The sequence below is a fragment of the Dermacentor variabilis genome, chromosome 5 (genome assembly GCF_050947875.1).
Source record: "Dermacentor variabilis isolate Ectoservices chromosome 5, ASM5094787v1, whole genome shotgun sequence".
Lineage (NCBI taxonomy): Eukaryota > Metazoa > Arthropoda > Arachnida > Ixodida > Ixodidae > Dermacentor > Dermacentor variabilis.
Window position 1 is genome coordinate 123,772,330 of NC_134572.1, and position 23,345 is coordinate 123,795,674.

The following is a 23,345-nucleotide window of genomic DNA, read 5'->3' on the forward strand; positions in this document are numbered from 1 at the left end:
GTACGCTGTACTTCTTTGCCCTGGAAGCATGCTGGAGGCATGCCTTGAAAGCATTATTACTCTAGCATGGTTGAAAGTGACTTTTCTTGTACCTTCTAAAATCTGTTTTGCAGCGCTCGCATATCTCGGCTGTCATATCTGTGTCACGGTTATAAAGAAGATCTGTTAAGTCATGAGAGCTGGTATGCTGCAGTTTCCGAATGGCTGCATCAGTCTCGTTGCACCATTGTGTCACTTTCTCATTTCTGAAAGCTGTGTTATTGGTCAGTGTTGCACTTCAAACATCTTGAGATCTATAACTAGTCTATAACTTTATCTCAAGATATTATTTGTTTTGCTGTCCCTTCACTGTTCAGGATAATGTTGCCCCCTGTTCAGTCTTGTCATTTTTTTTAACCTGCCAACAGCTCTTCCCAACACGTTCCCTCACGTCAATACCCATTTCCATGTCTTGACCGTGTCAGTGGACGAGCAGTTGCTTGACTGTGGTGATGTTGCAAAGCCTACCTAAGCTGACCGCCTTGCCCACAACCCTGCACAATAGCACAGTGTCTATAGTGTTGCGCTTCTGAGCACAGTGGTGCAGGTTTGATCCCAGCCGCAGCTGCCACATTTTGATGGGGGCGCAGTGCAAGAGCCCTCGGGTACTTACATTTAGGCGCACGTTAAGGAACCCCAGGTGGTCGAAAGTAATCCCAGTACTCCCACTATGGTCTGCCTCATAACTGGATCATTTAGCACATAAAACTACAGAATTTATTTATGATTATTTTTTCCCCTATTGTCGTTGTAGGTGAACTGCTTGGAGCCTCATCCCAGCTGCCCTATACTTGCCACAAGCGGGCTTGACGAAGATGTCAAAATATGGGTGCCTTCTTGTGAGGACCCTCCAGACATGTCAGACTTGAAGACGGTGAGCACCCGAGTCTGTAATGCCACATGATTTTCGTACAGTCTCAATCGTTTGCCTTCGTTGTATGACTTTGTCATCACACGCCTTTTATCACTCGAAGAACACATCTTCGGTATCGGTGAACGGATCAGTCTTGCAGTCATTCTTTCCAGGAAGACAGGCCCATTGTATCAGTTTGTAGGCACGTAATAGATGATTGCGGCATGCCCTAGAATTTTGCTTGCCATCGAGAGTGCATCGGAAATTAAATTATGCATGTATTAGAGTGGCCAGATGGGAGCATTTGGTTCGATCACTGTATATGGCGCCTGCTGCTATTGCTGCCACCGAGTCGTTTATTCTTTGCTTTCTTTGGGGGGCGCATTAGTTCACCAGGTAAATTGTTTACAGTTTATCAAAGGTGTTCTTCGCTACCTGCCTGCGTACTATCACCACTACATAACAATATGGTTCCCCTGGTGACGCATTCAACCAATGCTAACTATCAGTACTCGTTGCTGGGGTAGTTGGGTCATGCTTGGTTATGGTGCAAAAGAAGTGAAAGGGATGTCAAAAAATAACAGGACAGAACAGAATGCTCTTTCCTGTCCTGTTGTTTCTTCACATTTTTTTCACCTCTTGTGCACCATAATGAAACAATGAGCAGTGAGGCATAAACTTGAAGGACAGCCAAGCTTGTGAAGAAGCTAAGGAGTGTGCGATGAGCATTGGAATGGAAAATAGCAAGTGTAACATTAATGGCCAGGAAGAGGCAGTGTGGATTAAAGAGTAAAGATTAAGGTTGGTCGATATTCTGGTTGAGATTTAGAGGAGTGACAGAGTTGAGTTAGCCAGGTGACAAAGCAGATAACCAGCTTGAGTAGCAAAATAGGTGCCAAGGGAAGAGAACAGTACCGTATATACCCGCGTAACGAACACTTTTTTTCCCAGTACAGCTAAACTGTGATATAACAAAGTAAATAAAATAGGTTATATTGAAGTTTCGTTGTATTGAAATTCGACCTTTAATGCAAATAAGTACAGTCGCTGATAGTTTTGTTCTTACATGGAAAGGGGCCGCAGAATTTTCCGAATTACCGAGCAATCGAACAAAGCAAAATTGAATGAGAAAACAATTCAATTTGATAAATTTGGGAGTCTGCGATAAATGATACGGTTTCATGCCGTGTATGTCGACTACATCTTCTCTATGCTACGAATTAAGCGAAGCCCCAGCCATGCTTTCCCGCTGTCGCCCGCACTGGGACGATGCTATCGGGAAAAGTGCTGGCAGCAGGGAGCCAATGCTTTGTCTACCTCTTGCTCCAGTGGGTGACCGAAACTCAAAATTGTGCAACCTCCAATACAGAATTCGTGGTAAGACAGCTTGCGTGGCTATGCACTCAGCCATGCGCAGTCATGCATAGCCACGGCGGAGAAGAGATGCGCGCCAACTTACCCCCCCGCCCTGCCCCCTCGCACGCGCTTGATGGCATTACAGCAAGCTCTCTTCCCTCTCCTTTGCTTGCGTGGGAAAGTATCTCTCTTGTCTCACCCTCACACACTTTCACTCGCACCTAAAGCACACAGTACGCAGGGTGCTATCAGATCTTATCGCACTTGTACTGTATGGAACATGGTGCTGCTCCACTTCGGGGGTCACTTGTCGCAAGGCATGCAATTAGAAAGTTGCGTTTGCAAGCAGATTCAGTCATTTGACCATCTGTGTCCACGGAAGTTTCCATTTATTGTCTTGGCATTCTTTTGCGGCAGCAGTGAAATTTCGTTATTAAGGTTCTAAATACATGGTGTTTTTTTGGACAAGAGGTTGTGAAAAGTTTAATAATTCTTTATATTGAGAATTTCGTATATTGAAATTCCTTATATGGAGGTTTAACTGTATACCGAAGCGAAGTTGGGGGGGGGGGGGGTACGTTCATTATGCCGGGTAAATTTCATGGAGGCATTTTCGAAACAGCAAAAATTGAAAAGTAAGATGGTAATGATTTAGAACATGCATAAGAAGACTTATCTTTGCAGTGAAATACAGTCTAGCCCGGTTATAACGAAGTCCGCGGGAATCGGAAATCACTTCGCTGTATCCACTATTTCGTAATGTGTCGACTATGAAAAAAAAAATGCAAACATGGGCATACCATTGAAGTGCTGGCGCTCGCGAGGCTCGACATTGCAGAGAAATGAAGTCAGTTCTAAGAAAGGGGACAGCTAAGTAGGTCCGCTGAGGCGAAGTGGTCACGAAATATAAAAAGAAGCGGAACAAGACAGGAAACTGTAATGGCGTCAGTGCGTGCGTCAATGCAGGCAGAAAACAAGTGACAATTGCGTCAAACGCGATCTCGGTAGCGTTCGCCCTGCTCCCAACCTGGAACAGTGCGACACTGCGCTCAGTTGTCCGTTCACCAGCTAGATCAAGTCAAATAACTCTGTCTTAATAAACAGCATACAACGATCCGCGAAAACGATGAAAATGAGCCGCGCTTCCAACATGCACAATGCTGCCGCGCTTTCTCCCTGCCTTGCGCACCGCAGCACCGACATAAAACAAAGCGCGTGCTGCCACACCTCCTGCAGACTGCCCGGGAGAAATAGAGAACCACGATTGGCCAAGACTGCTGCTCTCCGCGACGTCATAAAAAAAAGAAAAGAAAATTGACTCTTTTCTTTTTTACATTTTTTTCCTGTGCGGCGTGCTCTACCGCTCTACGCCGTGACGCCATTCAAGGACGGCGCAACACGAGACTGGCGTGCCATGCAATGCGGTGAAGCAACCTTTCGCTCCGTGGGAGAGCAGACGACGCCACGAAAGGACGCCGTCAGCCGAATTTTGCTCTTATTTTCGCGGAAAAAATCGCCTCAAAGACGCAAAAATGTGTTGATTGACAAATTATTTTTCGGTTGGTATTAAATCTCTTCGTTATATCCGCTGACGCGCTCTTATTTACTTCGTTAAAACCGGACCCAAAATGTATTGAAAATGCAAAAATGGGAATGGGAAATTGAAATCCCTTCATTATAACCGCTATTTCGCTATAAGTGGCTTCGTTATAACCGGGCTAGACTGTACAACATGTATACCATTCGCAAACCGTAACTAAACTCTGCATCGGAACCTCCAGACCTGCCGTTCAGGTTGCTGGCCGCTTCATCCACATCGTAGTTTCACCATAGAATAAAGAACCAACGGGCCAGCCACGCAAAGTCGGCGCAGCCAAGGGAAACTGCACACAGCGATTTCCGATCATGCCCCAGCTTATCTTCACAGCCGCTTTCAGCCGTCTGCCATTATCACAAGCATCACGTTAAAGCGCGCACCTATTTTGACAAGCACACTGTCTGCGTCTCTTTCCTCGACTGTCCTGCTCATCGGCATGTCAGTTTATTGGTGTCTGATCAGCGTTTCCGTATTGTGAGCAGATAAACTCTATGTCCCGCAGCAGGCGTATAACTCCACTTACGGTAAGAGGAAGCTTTAGCTCGGGTGTTGTTATCTAAATACATGTAAAACAAGAATTCGTTTTTCTCGGCAACCACACCACCAAATTTGACGAGGTTTGTTGCATGTAAAAGAAAAACTTAGTCTAGTACTGTTGGTTTCGAATTTTTGAGTTAGGTTGTCAATTTTTTGTTAAAAATTGGCAGAAATCGAAAATTTTCAAGAAACGAAACTATCAAGTTTACAACTCTGTAGCTCAACAAAGAAAAATGATAATACAATTCTGTAAATCGCATCTAATACTGCATCTAAAGCGGCCAAAATTGAGATGTTACACATGAATATAAAAAAAATTTATTATATGCAAATACAGTTTTTGCAGAACCCTTGTAACCAACGTAACAAATTCACGTAAATGGCCTAACGGACGCCGTTTACAGAACTGCGATATCTGCTCTTGATGCAGAGCTATGAATTTGTAAACTTCGTGCTTCTATTTTTTTCAAACGGTCGAATATTTGAAAATCTTTTTAATAAAATTAAAGCCCTAAATCGAAATTCCGCTTCCAACAATCACTAGAATTTAACTTTCTCTCTCAAATGCAACAAATTTCATTAAAATCTGTTCGTGGGTTATCTCAGAAAAACGTTTTTGCATTTTACATGTACAGTCGAACCCGGCTATATCGAACTCGCAAAAGAACGCCTATCAGTTCGATATAGAGCATAATTCGATATAAGCCTGCTGAATAATTGGATGTCATAAACGCACATACCATTTATAAAATCACTTTATTAATGAAAATAGCTTAGTTTCGCATGAAATAGCCCTGCATTTCTTTCTGCTTGGGCAATTTCGCTGCCTGCGACGCACGCACTTCTCCACATTGTCTAAGGAGTCGATAGCAGCTGAGGCCGCAACCTTCCGCATTCGCGTAGAAGCACCGGACTAGTGCGAGCGCACTAATCACTTCGGAGGATCTAGGCGAAGCTCCGTCGTTTTTTTTCCTCATTGTGCCCACTTTCACTTGTGCTCAGTGCAATGTTGGCAATGTAGTCTTCGTTTTCGGGCTCTCCCGTGGTCGCGACACCATTATTTTCACTCACAAACTCGTCCACTGTTGATTCGTCAACAGCTTCCGGAAATTCTGACAGCTCGCTCCAAGTTTCGGCAAACCGGCAACTGCTGCGTCGCATTCGTCAGAATTTACAGTCGTCACCGAGCACGCGGAAGCCGGCACGGCTGAAGCAATTTCGGATGAACTACTCGTACACGGCCGTGCGTACGCATCGGGCGCCTCGGGCACCGGGGCAAAAGTTTGGCCGCTTTAGCCCTAATTTCCCCCTTATTCTTCAAGATTGTCCTGAGAGTGTTCGTCAGAATCATTCACGCTGCGGGGATACATCCGACTTCTCACCGCGTTCGACCCTATTTACGATTTCGAGCTTCACGACAAAAGGCAAATTCTGCCGCATCATCACGGCAACACTGCAGGAGAAGGCCCACAAGGCACACACACAATGGACCTGAATAGCACCGAGACAACTCGCACTTTCACCATTTTGCATGACGAGGGCACAAGAGCCTCGATTGGCTGTCTGAGCAAGCGCTGCGGCTGCGCTAGGATCATTTTTTGCAGGGGGGTGTCGACGGCTCGTCCGAAGCAGCGCAGTCACGGTAGGGCGAGCAGTTGGATGGAGCCGCGCCGTTGGGTTTCCCCGCAACCGCGAGGGAAAGCCAACTTCTGGGGGCACTTTTCCGCCGCTCGATGTTCGATATATCGGGAGTCACTGCTATTTTTGTTCGATGTAAACGTAATTTTTGCTATATATACTCATTGTAACTATACCGTGCCCAGAAATTGTTCGATGTATAGAATAATTCTATGTAAACGGGTTCGATGTAGTCGGGTTCGACTGTATTTGAATAGACTGCGTCGGAGTTGTGCCCGAGCTAATGCTTCCTCTTAAGGCCCATCACACGTGTCGAAACCCAAGGCAGGCAGAAAGGCGAGCCACAGACTCCCGAATTCAACACTACACTCGACTATGACCACTATGCCAATCAAGTGCCGGCTATTCCTTTTAGACTCTCCCGTGCACCACGGCCGGCTGTCCATCCTGCGTGCGCACTCTTTTACGTCACCGTAAAGTCCGTAAACTACGTATGCTGCAGAGAGCCAGTTGCGCTTTTTCTCTCTTGAATCATCTAGATGCTTTTGCGCCGACACTAGCGGAAAGGATACGTTGAGCATTAAGTGCGCTTGCTTTAAACTCGTGCGCAAGGGTCAAAGATTGTAGTCTCACCAAGAAAACTAAGGCACAGGCGTTCAATCATGGGACTGCACAGTAGCAAAGTGCAATGTTGGGGTTGTGTTCATTACACGAGGGAAAAAAAAAAATTCCAGATTTTTCGCAACACTTACGCGAGTAAATACGGTACTGAAGGATGGCAGACAGATGATGGTCAAGGGGATGCCAGCTTGGTGTAATGTAGACGTTGTGATTATTATTACTACCATATTTACTTGCATAAAGATCGCACTCGCGTATTGATCGCACCCCTGAATTTTGTCGTCAAAATTAGATGTTTCTTTCCCGTGTAATGATCGCACCCCGAACTTGCAGCAGCGATATTTTGTATGCAAAGTCTAGCTCGTGATGATCGTGCTTGCCATCTGTCGAATGTCACGCGAACGACTCGTCAAGACATACCAAGCGGTCTGCACGCACCAAACATTCTTAAAGGGACACTAAAGGTTACTATTAAGTCAACGTGGACTGTTGAAATACCATCACAGAAACCTCGAAACGCTCGTTTCGTGCCAAGGAGAGACTTATTTTAAGAGAAAATGCATTCTGAAGCGTCCGCGTAGCTCTAGCGCAGTTCAAATCGCCCGCCCTCCGATCTAGGAGTACTGACATCATGGTCTCATAGTGACGTTGCGCCATCGGTGAGTAGAACGGCGTCCGCAGACGGCGCTACGGCTTTTCTGCGCAAAACGCAAACGCGCGGCCAGAAACAGAGCCAAGACAGAGCCGACAGCAGAGCGAAAGCGGGAGTATGGTGGCTAGCGGAAGGAGAAACGAATTACATCCCACGGCACACGGAGAGTCCGTTTTCGTTAAACTATAGGCTGCGGCGAGCTCACAGCGTGGTCGGCGTGGTCTGTGAGCCTTTTCGCACTCGCAACAGGGCATAAAAAGTGCGAATCGACGCAAGACTCGGCCTAGAAACGTGCTTCGCCACAGCCAAGCTGGCATGACCCAGATGTCGTTTCCTGCGCCGCCACCAGGCGCCGCTACTATACCTCAAACTCCAGCGCAAGACGCCCATAAGCTGGTACTTCATTCTATGACGCAAACTTCGACGCTCGTCGCAATGGACCCTGACACCGACAGATTGGCTCGCAATGGTGGGCTCAACTTCAGCGATTTGAGCACCGACGAGCGCGACCTGCTGCTGAGGGCTCGCACTGCCGGCGTCGTTGCGTACTACGACAGCGGCCTCGACACCGGCTCTCCGGAGCGGGAAAGCAACGAGGGCTTCCCACGACATCACATGGACGTGGCATTCTCGCTGCTTGTTCCAAATGAAAGTTTCGCGAGCCAGCAGAACCCTCACAGCACGACGCGATAGCGAAAGTACTGAAACTCCAAAGCGTGCGCGGCGCAGAGTCGAGCGCGCAGAGTCGAGCGAAAACTAAAAACTTTCGAACACCCATATTACTGAAGGGCAACGTCAAAATGTTATTTTTTCTTAGAATAGACATAGAATCGAATAGACATAGACAAGTAGCATTTTTTTCCGTCTTATAATGGAATGAAATGATATTTTTAATACGAGTAGTTGAGTATTAGTAACACAAATTATGAGGAGTCCTTTCGTCATCGGGCTAGTACCAGAATGTCGCTGGGGGGTCTCAAATCGTGTCATGCATTTACCTCAATTTCTCGGTTACTAAAGCTCTGTTCGCGATTAAATTGACGCCTTAGACGTTCTAGAACATTGCTCTACCACTTTAACTTGAGTTTCTGGTAACCTTTAGTGTCCCTTTAAGCAGATGCCCCATTTTATTCCTTTTATTGCTTTCCACACTTCCATGAAAAAAAAAAAAAGAAGCTATAACCAAACTTGCCCTGGCTTTATTATTTGTAGGCTTTGTAATGGCTGTGGTCAACAACAACAACAAAGAAGGCATCTTTTGATTCTTCTCGTCTGCACTCGTGGGCACGCAACAAATCGTGAGCTGCAATGGTAGTAGCCGCATTTACACTCATACGTTAGAAGTGTACCCTATTCATACACAGACGCCTGTAACACGGCTAAGATATTCGCCCACCCTTAGCTGAAACGTGCCATATTAGGATAGTAGTGAAGACAAATGCCACAGTTTTCGCAGCATGCACGCCATGTGTTTCTATGTCAATGGCAGCTAAGCACGCCCATTTCTGTTACTGTCCCCTCAAAGTGGACATGACTATGTTATTGCCACAGACTTGCCAATATTAACGATATTATTCCTTACTGATACGGAAGAAACTGTTTTGATATGCGTAATGTACTAACGAAAAGAAAAGTCTCGTTCAGCGCGTTCAGCTTGCTCCACCGGCCACCATTTTTGTTTTGGTGTCTGGCACTGTTACAGCAGCAGCCGCCTGTTTGTTGACCTGTTGTCATGTAGCAAATGCAAACGCGGGGTGATGCAGCAGCAAATGCGGGATAAAAAAATTTTTTTCTTTTCGCGGAAAATGTAACCCGCATAATGATAGCACCCCTGAATTTCTGGCAATTTTTTTTTCTTTTTTACAAAAAGTGTGATCATTATGTAAGTAGATACGGTGTATTATTATTAAATTGGAGGCACACTTGGCACCCGCTGTGGTGCAGCAAAGGCTTGGTTCCTTGCTCTGTCGACCTGGGAACTGCAGCCTGAGCCACATCTGCGTTCATCAAGTCCCCTAGAGGAAGTCTGGTTGATAGATGGATAAGGGACACAAAGAATATGAAAAACAGTGGTTGATGCTGATGATTTGATACTTCTTTTATGTGTTGGTTGTCCTTCCAGCTGACTTCTCTGAGATAGACACATACCAACTAGTATACCAGCTCTTGTTGCACATACTGAAGACCTGGCTGAGTGGCTGTGGTGTCCTGCTGCTAACATGAGGTCCCTTGTTCGATTCCCAGCTGTGGCGGCCATATTTCAATCTGTGAAATGCAAAAACCCTCCAGTACGGCATCCCTCATAGGCCCAAAGTGGGTTTGGGATGTGTGTGCATCATACAGTCACCTGCTACACCTTTGTGCAACTTAGAGGCCTCCCATGTAATTGATGCTATGTAATATTTACATTATGTGGCAAATTCTGCTTGGTTAATGCCAGTGGGAACATTTTTCTGACATTGAACATCAGCTAGTGAAAACACCTGGATAAATTTTTTATGGCGAAGCTGTACAGTCACCGACCGTTTATTCGGACTTCACGGGGACTGCGGAAATGTCCGAATAAACAGGTGTCCGAAAAAGCAGATTAAGAAAAAAAAAATGAAATCCTTTATTTCCACGCGCTTATTCGGGCTCGGCAGTAGGCTTGAAGAAATCGTGAATGCGCCGTTGCACGCTGTTCCGTTTACGCGCCGTCAGATAAGCCTGAATCTCGGAGAGGGTCGTACGGTCACTGTTTGTGTACGCTCCGCATGCGACGGCAGCGTAGCACATTGTGCGTCATCTTCCGACTCGGAGTCATCGTCCGGCAGTGCAGCAGAAACCTGACGAATGATCTCGCCGTCGTTGAGTTCTGCGCATGTCGGTACTGCAGTGTCGGCACCTGTGAAACTGTCAAATGAGACGGTGTCCGGAATCGCAATGCAACCACTGCGCACGTCTCGGCAGAACATTTTCCACGTCAGTAGGGAGCACATCGGAAGGCGACAAATCTTAGGCCTCCTGGCACCCGCTTGCCAGCATTCCCCAGCGAAGTCTGCGCGGGTACTGTCGGCGCCATTAGACACTTGACGTGATGTTTCCGTACGCCGCGTTGGATCACCGAAACCTCGACACAGCACACAAAGCAAACACCACCGTGCCGACACCAGTCGCACAAACGAAAAACATAGCCTGCTCGCAGCGTCGTGCGCGAAGAAACAAATCAGCTGCTGGATTGTCTTGACTGTCTGACTAAGCTGAAACTGGAACTGCTGTAGAGCCACTCTATCGAACCAGGCAGAAACGATGATGATGAGCGGGGATTTTCAGTGGCGCCACTTCGTGGGGCAGCAAGGAGGCTCTGTTCAAAACAAAAATGGCGTTCAGCAAGTCGAACTATGCGCCGGTCATAGTCGGTGCATGATGCTCTCAATCGAGTTGGCTCAAGGAGTGTCCGAAAAATCAGACGAGAGGTTGCAACATGTCCGAACTTTCGGCAGTTGTTATACATTATGGTCTATGGGGGGAATGGCGGTGCCGCGAAGCTGACCGAATAATCGGGCATGTCCGAATTTTTGGAGTCCGGAAAATCGGTCGGCGACTGTATATGGTTACTTTCCAGCACATCGATGTCCATAGACCAAAAACTGTAGGTCGATCTCGAAGATAGTGCAATACCAAGCTGACCCGCAGCAGAGGTGGAGCAGGCTTCAAGCACTCCGCCAACTTGCAAAAATAAGTTTAATATCTTGGGACCAGACACAGCCCGTGTCAGATATTAAAGGGACACTAAAGGCAAACACTAAGTAGACGTAGACTGTTTGAATACGATTCCAGAAACCTCGTAATGTTCGTTTCATGCCAAGAAAAGACTTTAGTTCATGAAAAGAATTGCATCTGAAGGGTCTGATTACCTTTTTCGAAATTCAAATCTCCTGCCACTCAACCGGGGGTGTGGTGACATTTCATATGCCATCCTACCCTTTGCTGCCGTCGGTGAGTAAAATGGTGCCCGACATGTGGCGGTACCTAGCCAAGACAGAGTGGTGGATTTTCCGCTGCAGCTGCTTTCTGGTCAAGTGGCGCAGACCGTTCGGGCATCCTGTGACATCACATGGAAGTTGAATTCTCTCCTGTTTGCAGTTTGTGCAAGTTTTGCAAGCCAACAAAACCAGCATGGGCGGCGCAGAGTCTTGCGAAAACGAAACCTTTCGATCGCCCGCATTGTTGTCAAGGGTAACTTCAGTGAGATCTATCTAAAAATGACATAGAACTGGAGAAGTAGCATTTTATTTCATCTTACAATACAAGGATGTTTTTTGCAACTAGTAGAGTACTAGTGACAGAATTTAACTGAATGCTTTCGTCGTTGAGCAAGTGCTTGAATGTCCCGGGGAAGTCTCTAATCATGTCCTACATTTACCTCAATTTCTCTATTATTAGGGCTCTGTTGGCAATAATATTGACACCTTAGAGATTCTTGAGCGGTAATCTATCACTTTAGCATGACCTGATATTTGCCTTTAGTGTCCCTTTAAGCATGCAAAACGAACAGTGCCCATGAACCCACAGTGCGCCTGTCTGCCCTGCGTGCCTCCAAGCTCCGAAGCCTATTTCCCGCGAAATGACTACAATTATTTTTTGAAATCTGTGCTTTTTGTATGATATCCAACTGCACAAAACTGTAACGTCGCTTTATTGTCATTGCAAACATAAAAGCAATGTGCAGCATTCTGTAGGCTAGTATGCCGTCAAACAAGTGAAGCACACGCGAAACGTCATATTTGCGTAAGCATATGTACATGGCCTTTATGCACTTTCAGCAGTGTATGTCGTCATTGCTTGTCCATGCTTGAAGGCATTGTTAATTGGGAAAGCTGCAAAGTACATGTTCCTTAAAAAGAAGGCAGCTAAAGAAAAGGAAAGAAGAAAAAATCCTCCAGCTATTTCTTTTATGAAACTTCCTTCAGCTCATGGATCTCTACATGACTCATTTGATAAATGAAATTAATCATACTTTGATAATTGTTTTTGCCAAAGCATGTCATGCTTGTGCCTATACGAAAAGAACTTTAAAAATATTTAATGTGGTGATAGAAATCCAAAGGCATCTTTTTCCTGTTGCTCTCCTGGCATTGTGATTGAATTGTGTAGATTGATTGATTGTAAATTACTTTACAATACTTAAGAGCTACTAGGAACTGTGGTCGTTATGTGTTGTGCTCTGACACTTTTGTCAGGGCCGAATGATGTTCTGTGAAATGAAAAAAATAAATAGCTTGTTTGCAAGTTGAGTATGTGTTTTGTCCTTCTTCACTTGCAGAGGGTGTGCAAGAACATGAAAGAGCGAGAAGAGGAGAGGAAACGTGAAGGGCACGAAGCCATTGACAGCCAAATGTTGTGGTATCTCATGCAGCAACTGCACCGATCAGCCCAGAGTCGAGTAAGATGTTTTCCTAATGAGGAACAAACACAACATGATTTTAGTTGCTAGCCCGAGGAGTGCATTGTTAAACTTATTATTTTTATTTGGGCAACGACAATCTGTGCTGACAAGGAGTGCACAGAGCACCCTTTGTTGACTTTTGAGCTCTGTTAGCTATTCATCCTTGAACTTGCATCTGAGGAAGCCGTTCAAACTCTCTTGTGTCCTGTGGCATATAGATTTTAACGTGAAAATATTTCTATGTGTTGATGTCTCTTAATCTCTCCAGATTTATTGGGAAATGTTCGTGTAAATAGCAGAAACGAAGGCAGACTGTTTCTTCACAAGCACTTTCAAAGAAATATTACGAACGCTATGGCATGCTCAATATCCTACTTCTCTTCAGATCATCAAAGCTAAACAGTAGTGGGCTCAGTCAGTCCTCGGGAAGGTAAACCACCTGGGAAGACCAAAGGTTGTTGTCTTCCCAACTGCAACAAAATTTCACTTGCTAAATTTCTTATGAGCGGTACAGTGGAACGTAGTCAGCACAATCTTGTTTCATGCGATTTCCCGGCTCCAGCATTCATGATCAATCCATTTGAATAATTGACCCAATACAGTTACATTTCTTTTTTACGGGCTAATGCATTCCCAGAAAACCATCTTTCGGCACCAAAGTCCACACATCGCCAAACTGCGGTGGTATCACATGTTTTCATGGTGGTAGATCCCGTGTAACCAAGAAAAGGCGCGCACAATTGAGAGCAGTAGGCATCCACCGTGGCAGCTTCCCCGCAGTACTCACTCACTCAACCGTGTCGTGTAAATGCCAGCGTGCACTCAGTTTCTTCTTCCGGTACCAGCAAGCCTCCTTGCAAATCATAGCACGCGGCAATTACTGCTATCGTAACCAGCACTGTTGCTATAAGCATCTTCACCTTGCCTGTGTGTAGTTACGCATGTCTCAGGCAGCACTGGTTCCATGGCTGCGTATATTAGTGTGTTCATGCACCAGCAGCTTTTCCAGAAAATCCGTTCCGTCATCTGTGGGGTTCTCGCGGCTTGTTGTGGCTCGTGCGGTGCTGTTGTTTGCGCCTGGTGCAGGTGTTCTGGTCGCCATGCGGATTGTCTTCTTCATTGGCACGGCCAGTGCAGCTGTGGCCACTACCCCACTCTTTGGTAGGCTTTGCACAGCGTGCACATCTTCTTGAGATGACATCGATGCCAAAAATGGTCCAAGGTCCCCAAAAATGGTATCCCTGGGTTCCCTCTCGCATTTCTGCTTCTTCGGTAGCGAGGAAATTTCCCCACTAAGCACACGAAAATTACAGAGCGCAACGCGAGCGCGTCTGCACTTCTCGGCATTGGCATCACTTCCGCTTGTTTCTATTTCTTACAAAATCAGTTCAGTTCAGTACAAAATCAGAAGCCGCAGTGCTCGTCATCTTGTGACTGATTATTGATCACAGCGGCGAGGGCCTTAAGACTTCCTTTGCAGTGTGGCCTATTTGGCCGTACTTGGATGAAGACCCGCGGCATGCCTTTCACTACCGTGCACGCATCCCGATTATTTTTTTTGCCATTGAGCCGGTCGGCAACAGATCGTTCATTCATTGCCATGTAGCCACTGCTTTTATGCCAGTGTTCGGGCCGCAGTAAAATCAGTCATCGACCTCGACAATTTCCGCCGTGTTTCTGAAATTGTGCATGCATTGCACTGACTGAAAAATGGAATAACTGTTCGCCACAGCCGCTGTGGACAAAACTGCGGTCGCTATCGATGCGATCTTACATGCTGACTCTGCTGTTCTGAAGGCACACGACCAACACACACACTGCATCAAAATGGAACTACTGTTTCCTGTAGATGCTGCTGATGAAACCGTGGCCTTTACCGATGCAATCAGGGATGATGACTAAGCAACTCTGAAGGCAGGTGCAGCCAATGCGGTGTCGTCTGGTGGTAAATGCATAAACGCACAAATAGACATGAAGCATTCGGCATTTCTGTTGTTCCGATACAGTTTCTGGTGATGGCTGTGGCAATGTGGACTCCGCTGCTTCATTTGAATAGCTCACTAACACCACTTTTAACCAGTGTGTGGCCAAATACGCTGGAATTAACGAGAGTGAGACCATGCCAAGCCATGCCTGTAACATGGTGTTACGAGCCACCCTGTTTGCTATGCTGCAAACATGCTTGCCATGAACAAAGTTTTCCTCATTAGACTCTACCACCATGTCAACTGGCATGAAATCACAACTTTGATTGCGAAGTCTCATCGAAGTGGTGCTGGTTAGGCTTAGCGGCCTGGGTTGTTCGATTGAAGGCACTTCTGGTCGGTGAAAAGCCGTTGCGGGAAGATTGCCGCCAATATTTTTGCACCTCTATAACTCATCAGCGATCGAGCGTGAGATCAGACGTAAGGGCTAGACTGATGGCTGTAGTAGCAGAGTATACATCCATGTGTGGTCCCCTCCGTGTCCGAAAAGTCTGTCGGTGGAGTGCGCGTTTTGGTCAGTGGCTTGACTTGGTTGAGCCGCAGCTGGCAAGCCAACGTGCTCCGACATGATAACACAGATCGCAGGTTGCGTAATCGCAGCGGTACAGAGCGCATGTATGTAGTTTCTTGTTCCTCTTATCGGAATGGCAAGATGTCGATGGGTCATCAAAATTCACAGGAGACCCATTGCTGGCCCATCGGAGGCATTTATTTCACTTGTGTTTCTTTCTCCTAGACATGACCACAATCTTCCTTTCTTTTTTTTTTCTGTCCGATGTCTGCATGCACACTTATAAGGAATGTTAAATACGATTGGTATAACGAAGGTATTTTCGTGTCCAACGCGTTTTTTTTTAACAAAGTTTGACTGTACTAAGGCTTTGAAGCACATTGAAGGAGCCAGCAGCCATATTAGGAAACAGTAAAAAAATAGCAGTGCTTTTTCTATTGATCTCTTTGTTCCACTTATCAGCAGAAGCTTGCTTTTTATTTGTTTGGTTGTTTGCTCATGCAGTCCAGACAGTGCTGTGAGAACCTGAAATTTACAAGGAATGCAAAAGGAAAATTGCAGAGGCTCCCACCTTGTCGTCTTACTTAAGATGACCACTTCGCCAACCAATAGGCTGTTTGACGATTTTCTCAGAAAACACCAATAAAATATGTCACAGTGAACTGTTGTGTTTACCTACTCAGTGCAAGTTTAAAGTAATTAGGCTGATCTGCACTCTTCCCCATATATATTTGCTTTGTTCTTTAAAAGCTGTTGAGCTAGCAGCACGACATTCTACTAACTAAACAATTCTGAAAACAAGTATGCAGGAGGTTTCTGTTGGGCTTGCTGTTGCTGATTCTATAGGCCACCTTCTTTTTTTTTCTCCCAAGGATTAAATTTCTAGCAGTTTGGAATTGAAAGTGTCATGTTTTCTTATGCTTAGGCAGTTACACGTTTGTGCTTGCTGTCTCTCTTTCAGCAATATAACATTCTCTTTTTGAACCCTTGAAGGCGCGCAGCGACAGAGGTGGGGGCGCAGACAGCAGCACCGACAGCGACAACAGTGACGACGACGACGACATGGACACTCAGCACTCTGTGCAGTGCGTACAGTCGTGATGTGCGCGAGGGAATGGGCGCTGTCCCGAGCCACCAGCGAAGATTTTTGTCGTGTGATGAAACAAGAAGACTGTGTGCAATGAACACTTCCTCGCAAGCGTGATTTGCTTTGTCGTTAAGTAAACGAATAGTGCTGTGTGTGGTTCCCCGTGCTTACATGGAGGAAGTGATTATTTCATCAAAGGGTTGCACAGCCGCCCACTTCTTTTGTACTAGCGTAGGAGCGCTGCACAAAATGTGAATACTTATATATATAAAAATGTGTCTCTGTACAAAATAACAGCTCAGATTTGAATTATGTGAGCGTCGATTCGCACATCATTTACAGTTCACAGGTGTCGTGAGTAAGACTTTCTTTTTGATTTGAGTTGCGAAGGCAAGAGTTTTTATTGTAGCCACCAGTACAGGGGATGTTGGTTGCAGCTGTAATAAGGTTACGGCATTGCAACACTGAACATGTAGAAGTGGCTTCTAGAGTATGGATGCAAGAAAAAAGTGTTATCAGCCCTGGAGAGTACTAAGTGCAGTTCTTTCTGTAAAGGAGTGTTAGTTGAATAAAGTGGTTCTTGAGGTTGTTGCCAATTGAATTGGTCTAGTTTCCCAGTTATTCTTGGATTTTTTTTTCTGCACATTTGTTCTTTGATATTAAACTTACTCTTCTGTGAATGCGGCCTTAGTCATGCATTCTTGAAACAAGTACTTATAGCTTTTATTTAATAAAGTGATAGTATTAAAGCCCAATTACATAGCTAAAAAAAAAGTTAGGTTCGATTTGTCATATTCAGCTTTAGAAGTTTATCTTGCTGCAAAGTTTATATCTTCTGTGAGGGTTGCTAATACGTCTTTTGCTTTACCCTGATAATTGTCTACTGATAATTTCAAGGATTCTTCTATAAAAGGTAAATGTTAGAACGATGTAATTTTTTTTTACTCCAGCCCACTATTACACCAGACCGTAAGGCTTGGGAGAGGGCTAGTTGGTATTTCATAATGAATAATGATGAAGTGCGAAAGCCCTTTTCTGTCTCATATTTTTTACGCTTCATTTCCACTCATTTTCTTAGCAGTGAAGCGGAAAATTCGGCAATCTATTGTTGCCTTAGGCAAACGACTTCATGCTGTGGTGAAAATTCTGTCTGAAAAAGGAACTTGGACCAAGGATATTTTTTGGCCTTTATTGGCTGCAGTGGTGAAATATGCCCCTTTCTTGTGCAGTAGTAAAACAGCACAGGGTCAGCTACGGACCAGCTTTACAACCACTAAAAATAGAATGTTGTTGCAGCTCTGTGAAAGTTGCCACATTGAAATATGTAAACAGTACTCGTGACATCATGCTTTTGCTAAATGGAATACTGGCTAATCGCATGGCAGCAGGAATTCTGTCTTGTTGCAGAAATCTGCTGATTACACTTTGACTAATGTACTGGACAGAAACAATATTTTATTTGACAAGTGCACTCGTACGCTTCAATGCTAGTAAAAAAGAAAAAAGTGCACATAGCAGTTTCTCAGGTTCTTCAGCATTTTCTAGCATATCGGTTGGGCTGGTGTGAATTAGCGATTCACACTTGCAATGCTCGCACACTGTGTGTGCGAGCATGCTTTACTTAATGTTGCAGCACCCCAGTGAAGTGGTTAGCCAGTCTAGCTCTCAGAAACAACGTATACAGTAAACTCTCAGTTGTGCGAACGCCGGTTTAATGAACATTTCAGAATAAAGAACTTTTAGAAAATCCCCGGCAGTTTTCCTACGTTTTCTATGCAAAATATCTTTCAGTTAAACAAATTTCTGAATAGCGAATATTTCAGCTGAATGAACTTGATCAGTGGACCCAGGCTCATTTTTTAAATCAGTTCAACGAAGTTTTACCCTCTGCAGCGCTGGCATAGCCGATGCTACTCCATATTGGGTGGAAATATGGGGAGGCACCTCACTTCTGATGTTTGTGCAATTTACAATGTCTATAGATGGGTCACTTATGATGTTGCCCAAGCTTTATATGCATGTTGTCTCAGCATCATGCACGAAAAGTGACACGTGTTAATGTACACAAAATGGACATCATAAGCCATATGCAGGCAACTTTTTAAGTTGTGCGGTTTGACTGCAGGCAATTGAAATTCTTTTTGCGAATGCTCAAAAGAGGCAGCCTCGCTGGAAATTGGGTTTCGACTCTGCAAGGTCACGCAAGCCTACTGTGCTTTTTGGTCAGTTTAGTCTGCAGTTGCTGTTGCAGTAGCCAAATAAAAAGAAAGACCTTAACAAATGGTCATTGCTGGATAGTGCTGTTGCATGCACATGAATGTGTGCACCTACGATGCCTACAGAGGCCGCGCATGGCACGCACCCAGCGCAGTTGAAAGAACGTGTTGCGTGTACACAGAATGATAATTCATTTCGCTCCATTGTTGCTTCAATTCTCCAGGGGTGGCTGCATGAGGGACATTTTAATGCAATAGCATTAAGGAGCCCGTGTCGCAGAAAATCTGGCGTCTGGCGTTGGATGCTGCCTCAGCGAAAAGAATTTCGAACCAAATTCCAAACCACACATACTCAACCACTTCTCTACCACCAAAGTTGCTCATGTCTTTCATTCTTTACAAAGTTATTCCTCGGAATTTTGAGAACGACAGCCCACAAACCAATGTAATGGAAAAAACACCGACAGCGCGTCTCCTTTATGTCGGTTCTCCTCAGACTAAAATATTGAAAGTGCATAACAATAACGGCATCGACCCACGCAAAAGGCTGCATTTCTACCAGAAAGCTTGCCTTCGTGCATAGCGTTTGCAGCCAGCGTTTCCCGGTAAGCATTACAGTTACATAAGCTGCAGTTGCCGGGAAGCATGAAAAGCAGTAAGTGTCCTTGAACACTATCGCTTTCCACTCTTAAAGGCGAAGCTTAAGCGTCCTCCAAATTTTTGTAAGGCTGCCATATCAGCATGACCAATACTGTCATATGACCTAGCTGCTTTAGAACTCGTACTAACTGAATTATCGTAACAACAAACGTATCGAGGCACAAGTCCTACGGATTGAATGTCAGCATCTTAATGGACAATTTGCAAAAACCAGACATGGAAGCGTGTTGCATTGCAAAGCTGTTTTCCAGCTGAAAAATCTCTTCCACACAGACCACGTTTCTACCCTTGGTGTGTGCAGAGTTCTTTTGGATAAGGTGCAGTCAGGAGGGCACTGGAGTGTGGCATATATAAAATGTCTTACCCTTGGTTAGGTTTTGCCCCTTTTGAAAACTAGCCTGAAAATTTGGTTGTGTCACTTTTCCCATCTGCATAGTAAGGTGAAATGTGATGTTCCTATTCAAGGTTCACACCACATAAATCTCCATCCCAATTCAGCTTCCATGCTTGGTTGTGCCAGGCAGTGGCAATGCAACTTAGCTATAATGGTTGAAAAGGGGATCAAAGGGGAAATTTGGCTTATGGTCCACAGACTAGAGTATTTGGTTGCAAAGCAGTTTTCCTTGAAAGCTGGCATTACGGCGAATTTTACAAATTGCCCATAGACCACCAACGTAAGTTGGCCAAATGTTAGTACTTCCAAGGCTAAATCCAATAATTAGCGCACACATAGGACAGGTATTTTCATCCCATGCACACATTCTCCTAAACCACATTACAACCTTATAGCTGTGACTAATGGACCGCTATCCCAGGATCTGCACTTCCACTCTTGTGGCTAATTCTGGTGCGGCTCATATGCAGTGCTCTGAGCCTTGCGCAGATGATGTGAATCCTGGAACTATGCTCATTGCTTGTGCAGTATAGCAACAGCTGGAGACCATTTGAGTCGACCATGAACAAGAACAAGATTGTTGGGCTCTCATTTTGTCTGCTGCTAATTTTCAATACACATCACTGGCAGAATGGAAAGACTAGAAGGAGTAATGTTGCACAGTTGGCAAGTACTCTGCCTCCCTGTAAGCCATGCAGCTGGTTTTAATTTGGTTTGCACAACAAAGCGTGCACTACAAATAGTATCAGCTTTTCATGCTGTCATAAATGAAACTGGCACCACAGCCCCAGTACTATTTCCATTGATATGTATACAAGGTCGTATGGAAATAGTAATTTGATTGAAAACGGAAGAAGGCCTCAGTAGGGAACAGTCTGAGGAGGAATAAGACCTAGAGGTTGAGAGCGCGGACACAGGAATGCATGCTCCATCTCGCGATGTAGAGCCACAGCCGCAACCAGGATTGCAGTATCATATGCGTGATCGTGAGAAAGAAATTTACAGAATAAAAATAGGCAGCTTCAGAAGCAGCAATTGAAGTGGGAGGTAATGCACCAAGGCAACCATTAGGTAAGCTCTCCCAAGTAACAAAGGACCTAATAAAGAAATGAGAAATAATTAAAGTGTCCAACTCAAGAGATCAGATGTAATTTGCGGAACTGTCAAAATTGATCAACAAGGAGAAAAAAGGGTATATTCGAAATTGTAACATAAGAAAGACTGAGGAAGCAGTAAAAGATGGACACAGCATTAAATCAGTGAGAATAAAACTTGGCCTAGGACAAGCCAAGATATATGCATTGAAAGAAAAAAAAATTATGGGGTTTTACGTGCCAAAACCACTTTCTGATTATGAGGCACGTCGTAGTGGAGGACTCCGGAAATTTCGACCACCTGGGGGTCTTTAACGTGCACCTAAATCTAAGTACACGGGTGTTTTCGCATTTCGCCCCCATCAAAATGCAGCCGCCGTGGCCGGGATTCGATCCCGCGACCTTGTGCTCAGCAGCCTAACACCATAGCCACTGAGCAACCACGGTGGGTATGCACTGAAACATAAGCAGGGTAATAATAGCCTCTGCAACCTGTTCATTACTTCGAATGGAGGTATCGTGGCTGCTCTGGGTACTGTACAGGTCATTATAGGATCCTTCCACTACTTTTACTATATATTCAAAAGTGCTGATGATATGCACTGAAAGATAAGCAGGGTAATATCATCAGCACTTTTGAATATATAGTAAAAGTAGCGGAAGGATCCTATACTGACCTGTACAGTACCCAGAGCAGCCACGATACCTCCATTCGAAGTAATGAACAGGTTGCAGAGGCTCCTTCTATAAATAGCGATGAAGTTAGAAGGGCCTTGCAAGACATGAAACAGGGTAAAGCAGCAAGAGAAGATGGAATAACATTTAATCAAACATGGAGGAGACATCATGCTTGAAAAGCTAGCGGCCCTCTATACAAGCTGTCTCATGACTTCAAGGGTCCCAGAGAACTGGAAGAATGCCAACATTATATTAATCCAAAAAAAGGGAGACATTAAAGAATTGAACAATTATAGGTGCATTAGCTTACTTCCAGTATTGTGTAAAATATTCACCAAGATAACTTCCAACAGAATAATGGCAACCCTGATATTCAGTCAACCAATAGAACAGCGTGGCTTCAGGAAGGGATACTTTACAATGGATCACATCCATGTCATCAATCAGGTAATTAAGAAATCTGCAGAGTATACAGGGGTCTCTCTATATAGCTTTCGTAGAATACGAAAAGGCATATGATTGAGTAGAGATACCAACAATCATAGAGGCATTACGTAATCAAGGAGTACAGGAGGCTTACGTAAATATATCTTCGAAAATATCTACAGAGATTCTACAGCTACCTTAATTCTCCACAAGAAAAGTACCTATAAAGAAAGTGGTCAGATAAGGAGACACAATCTCTCCAATGCTATTCACTGCATGCAGGGAAGAAGTATTCAAGCTATTAAACTGGGAAGGCTTAGGGGTAAGGATCAATGGCGAATATCTCAGCAACTTTTGGTTTGCAGATGACATTGTCCTGTTCAGCAACACCGGGGACGAGTTACAACAAATGATTGAGGACCTTAACAGAGAAAGTGTAACAGTGGGGTTGAAGATCAGTATTGTTAGGAACGGCCTACAGAGGTGCCGACATGCAACGTTTTGTCAGCCAGCTGCAGCTGTGGGCGTGGCGAGCTTCCCGGAAGAGACCATGGAAGCCTTCAACACCCTCTGCGGTGACTCATTTCGTAGGGACCTCGAGGTGCCATGTTAACACCCCCTCGGCGCCGCTGTGACTAAACGTGATCAGCAGACCAACTATTGTTAGTGAACTCGCCACCACCGACCCGGTCTTTCAGAAGTTCCCGAGAGAATGTATCTGGCGGCAGCGTCCCATGCGCCTTTCAGGACGCAAGACAATGGAGAACCGGCGGCCACGCTGCAGGGGTCAGCTCGGGAAATAAGAGGCGCCTGTTTTGGGCAAGACAGTTCTGCGAAGACCGTCTCAACTTGGTGGGGGCAGTGAAACCAGTGCGTATGTGTGTGTGTGAGCCCTCCTCCTCCAAAAAGGCGGGTCAACTTCGATGACGTTGGACACTACAAATTGGCAGTGAACTGCCATTTTCTCTCACCTAGGGATCTAGGGAGGACAGAGTGTTTATAAGCAGCTGTTTGTTGGCTGCTAAAATGTGCTCATGAGCAGTGTGCTCATGCTCGACAAGCGGTGTGTTTAGAGCTTCGTGCTCGTATGCTGTATGCTTCGACTTGCGTGCTCCATTTGGGAGTCACGCTAGACTGTCGAATTTATCCCTTGTTCTAATGTAAAAAATATGTAAATAAACCTTGTACGCCTAGTTCTTCCCTACGACCTACAACCCCTACAGTATGCAGAAGATAAAAGTAATGCTCAATAGCCTGGTAAGGGAACAAGAGTTCAGGATCGCCAGTCAGCCTGTAGAGTCTTTGAAGGAGTATGTTTACCTAGGTTAATTACTCACAGGGGACCCTGATCAGGAGAAGGAAATTTACAGAACAAAAATGGGTTGGAGCGCATATGGCATCGTGACTGAAATTAAGCTTACCATTATCATTGAAAAGAAAGGTGTACAATCAGGGCATTTTACCGGTGCTAACATATGGGGCAGAAACTTGGAGACTGACAAAGAAGCTTGAGAACAACTTAAGGACTGTGCAAAAAGCGATGGAACGAAAGATGTTAGGCATAATGTTAAGA

At 45.1% G+C, this 23,345-nt stretch overlaps 1 protein-coding gene and 1 pseudogene across 4 annotated transcripts in view; one reads left to right on the top strand and one right to left on the bottom strand.

Moving 5' to 3' along the window:
• LOC142583131 (DDB1- and CUL4-associated factor 8) overlaps positions 1-16,905 on the top strand; it is a 63,018-nt gene extending 46,113 nt beyond the window's left edge. For 3 of the 4 annotated variants that reach the window (XM_075693462.1, XM_075693463.1, XM_075693464.1), the window contains exons 12-14: positions 794-913; positions 12,599-12,718; positions 16,211-16,905. In XM_075693462.1, coding sequence (XP_075549577.1) covers positions 794-913; positions 12,599-12,718; positions 16,211-16,318 — 348 coding nt within the window. In that variant the 3' untranslated portion in view covers positions 16,319-16,905. Of the gene's footprint in view, positions 1-793; positions 914-12,598; positions 12,719-16,178 lie in introns of all 4 variants that reach the window. The other variant, XM_075693465.1, reaches the window with a different exon arrangement.
• Positions 10,920-11,054, bottom strand: LOC142583798 (U2 spliceosomal RNA; annotated as a pseudogene).
• Positions 16,906-23,345: the final 6,440 nt, after the last annotated feature.